Source organism: Thrips palmi, unplaced genomic scaffold (genome assembly GCF_012932325.1).
Source record: "Thrips palmi isolate BJ-2018 unplaced genomic scaffold, TpBJ-2018v1 HiC_scaffold_16, whole genome shotgun sequence".
NCBI lineage: Eukaryota > Metazoa > Arthropoda > Insecta > Thysanoptera > Thripidae > Thrips > Thrips palmi.
In genome coordinates this window covers 2,420,101-2,423,134 of record NW_023144625.1, presented here as the reverse complement: position 1 = coordinate 2,423,134, position 3,034 = coordinate 2,420,101, and the positions used below count along the sequence as shown (strand labels likewise).

At 38.4% G+C, this 3,034-nt stretch overlaps 1 protein-coding gene across 1 annotated transcript; it reads right to left on the bottom strand.

The window, feature by feature from the left end:
- Positions 1–86: 86 nt before the first annotated feature.
- Positions 87–712, bottom strand: LOC117642017. Its single transcript, XM_034379782.1, has 3 exons — positions 597–712; positions 350–515; positions 87–277 (listed from the first exon to the last, which is right to left on the bottom strand). Exons 1-3 carry the CDS (start codon positions 663–665, stop codon positions 171–173), a joined length of 342 nt encoding a protein of 113 aa, XP_034235673.1. The 5' UTR covers positions 666–712; the 3' UTR covers positions 87–170.
- Positions 713–3,034: the final 2,322 nt, after the last annotated feature.

The following is a 3,034-nucleotide window of genomic DNA, read 5'->3' as shown; positions in this document are numbered from 1 at the left end:
AATTTTACCACAAAGTTAATTAAAGAGGAATGATGTTACCTCGGTATGAGATGTCAGACTTCCACATTAGTGAGATGGGAGACATATGTAAATATTTGAAGCTGTAAAAATTTTTAAAGTGAAAGTTTCAACAAGTTGGAAGCACATAGTTAAATAACAAAATTCTAGACTTACTCATCATTTCTGTCAACCTGTTCAAATCGTAATTTATCTATGAAAATCTCAAGCACTTTCAATGGGCTGGACCTATCTGCAGCACTCATCATCTTGGATACATCTGTAATTAAAAATATTTGAAGGATAAAATTTTGACATCATGGGAAACTGAAAGCAACTATGATATGCTCACCATTCCACTTATGGACAAATGTAGTCGGATTTCCTATCCCACGTTTTTCAATTTCATCGTACAGCTTGAAAAGGGCACAGCACATGCACAGTAGGGACTTGCATGATTCTCTATGTTCGAGGTCGTCGAGAATGAAGTCAACCATTGCGGAACAGTGGAGGAGTGCCTGTAGAGAGGAACATTTAATAAAATGCCAGCACTGATATAGATAAGAAAGAGAACTACATGTTTATTTGCATAAACTCACCTGAACAGCAGCAAGAACATGAGGTGCATTCCTGGTATTTGTGAGACCCCCATCAATGTGTTTCGGCATGTTGACTGTTTGCAACCGAGCTGAAACAGTACAGGTGTGAAAAGCAAAAATAGGGCAAGCATGAGAAAATGTAAGTTACAGTATTTAAGAGACGCTCCATACATGTCATGGCATAGAACCAGTGAGTAAGCAGTAAAAAGGATAAGTTCAAAAAAGTTCCGAGATGCAAGTTGGGAACGATGACACTAAGACTCAAAACTGAATGAAACAATGACTTTTTTCGACAAAATATCTTAAATGGATGGTTTAATTTATTAAATTCATTGATATAAGGAGTTGCCAATGCGTGTGTTCAATGTAATAAGAAAAAGAGAGACCGGGTTGTAGGGGTTATGTCACTCCCGGTCCCCATATTTGACCATACAAGCGTATTTCAGACATGTTTCACTTCAAATTTTAATCGAAAACATCTCTTAATTCCTTACCAATGAAATCAGTAGAAATTTTTCTTCAAGAAAATATATATATATGTCACAATATCTCTTCGTTTACACTAATAACACAGAACTACGCCGCTCGCTACACCCGCACCCCGATTTCTCATACCCGCCGGAAGCCAAGCAGCAGATCCGACCGTATCCGGATCCGGTTTTGTGCTTCTTTACTTCTTCTTTTCCAACCAGCGGAATGGCCTATTGCGTCCAAATCCCCGCCGTATCATCCGGAGTCAAATGGACAAGCAGAGATTGTTGTCAAGATAGCAAAGAAGATTTTGAAGAAGTTAGCCATTTCAAACTCCAGTGAAGATTTGTCCACCAAAGTGGTAAATATGTTGATAAATTATAGGTCAACACCCTCAGTTACGGGGTTGTCACCTGCAGAAGTAATGTTGACATTTGTGCCACGGCACAAGTTAACATTGTTGTCGCCGAGATCCCAAGCCAATGCATACAGACCAACGGCTCAAGTATTTTTACCGGGAGAGAGAGTCAAGATCAAAATGTCGAAGGATGTAACTGCCAAGATCGGAAGAATCATAAAGCAGCTAGGAGTGTCTGTATATGTTGTGGACTTGGAAGGGACACCAACTTTGTGTCACTTAAATCAGCTATCAACAAGTGTACCAAATCCCAACGAGATTGTCCCAGAGAAGACGCCAAGTTCCTCTGTCAGCACGGAAACGCAACTACAAAATCAAGAGGGTCCTTCACTTCAGACAGTGCGCCCACCTGAAGAGCGTCGTTCAAACCGCGTCAACAAGGGAACGCCGGCACCAAGACTAAACCTTAAGATTTTTCATCAGTAGTGTTTGAAAAAGACTTGTTGAAGTAAAGTTGTTGTTAGAAGATGTTTTGGTTTAAAAGACTTAATTGTCACTAGTCGAAGTGCCATTGTAATTCTTAATTGATCTCGATTGTGATGTGATGTGTAAAATTAAAAATGATAAGTTCTAGGATTTTAATAATTTTGTGAGAATTGAAAATGTTAATGCCTAGTAGTTAAAATAAATAATTTAGGAACTAGTACTGTTAACTATTGTTGTGCACCCGGAGGGTATTGTGTATTTTGTATTTGTATGTTCAAGTTGGTACTGGTAGTCGTCTTTTGTCAAGTAGTGCCTGTCGATTATTTGCAGTTGTGTGTGTCGTCTTTTGTTGACTTTGAATAAACGTCAGTTCAGTATGGTTCCTGAAGCCCAATGGTGTTGTTCGTTCACCCCTCTGAATTTCCTTCAAGATTTACATAGTAGAAGTATTACCAGAAGATTATAAGTCAAAGACTTAAGTATTGAGAGATATAATAGAAGGGAAAAAAATCACCTTTTTTTAAAATGTTAAAATTTGAAAACTCATACACTGTTAAAAACAATCGCAAATTTACGACATTTTGAAGAACAATTATGTCGTTTTTAAACGACATGTTTTGTTACGACTCAAGTCGTAAATACACGACTTGGGTCGTAAATGTACGACATATTTTGTCGCTAATTTTGATAGCGGAACGATTCTCACGTTTCGGGGTAGTTTTGGCGTTTCTGATTTGCCGAAAGTGAGGAATATCCAATTAAGTTTTTCTGATTATTGGGGTCCTGGATGATACTAGAGTTATGGCAATGGTATTTATAGTAAAGACCTTGTACTTCCTTCCTAATAACATGAGCCATAAGGTATTCCCATACGTTTAAGTGGGTGTTTTGATCACGGAAATTACGTTATCACGGAAGTTACAAAGTGTGAAAATCGGCTTTAACGGCTGACTCGGGCTTGCTGTGGCTTAAAAGTCGTTTCAGGGTCAAATGATACTCTAAGCCTGACATTTAAGTGGAAAATTTTTTCACTTAGTGCTGCTGCAACATTGGGTAAAGGGTGCCACGGAAGTTACAGGTAATTGTTGATACACGCCATTTTATAATGCTCTAGCCCGCTTTG

Excerpts from the sequence above, each read along its gene's own strand:
- LOC117642017 (XM_034379782.1), bottom strand. The coding sequence starts at position 665 with ATGCCGAAACACATTGATGGGGGTCTCACAAATACCAGGAATGCACCT. Across the intron at positions 516-596 it reads ATGTTCTTGCTGCTGTTCAG|GCACTCCTCCACTGTTCCGC; the intron begins GTGAGTTTATGC and ends TCCTCTCTACAG. Across the intron at positions 278-349 it reads ATTTGTCCATAAGTGGAATG|ATGTATCCAAGATGATGAGT; the intron begins GTGAGCATATCA and ends TTTTAATTACAG.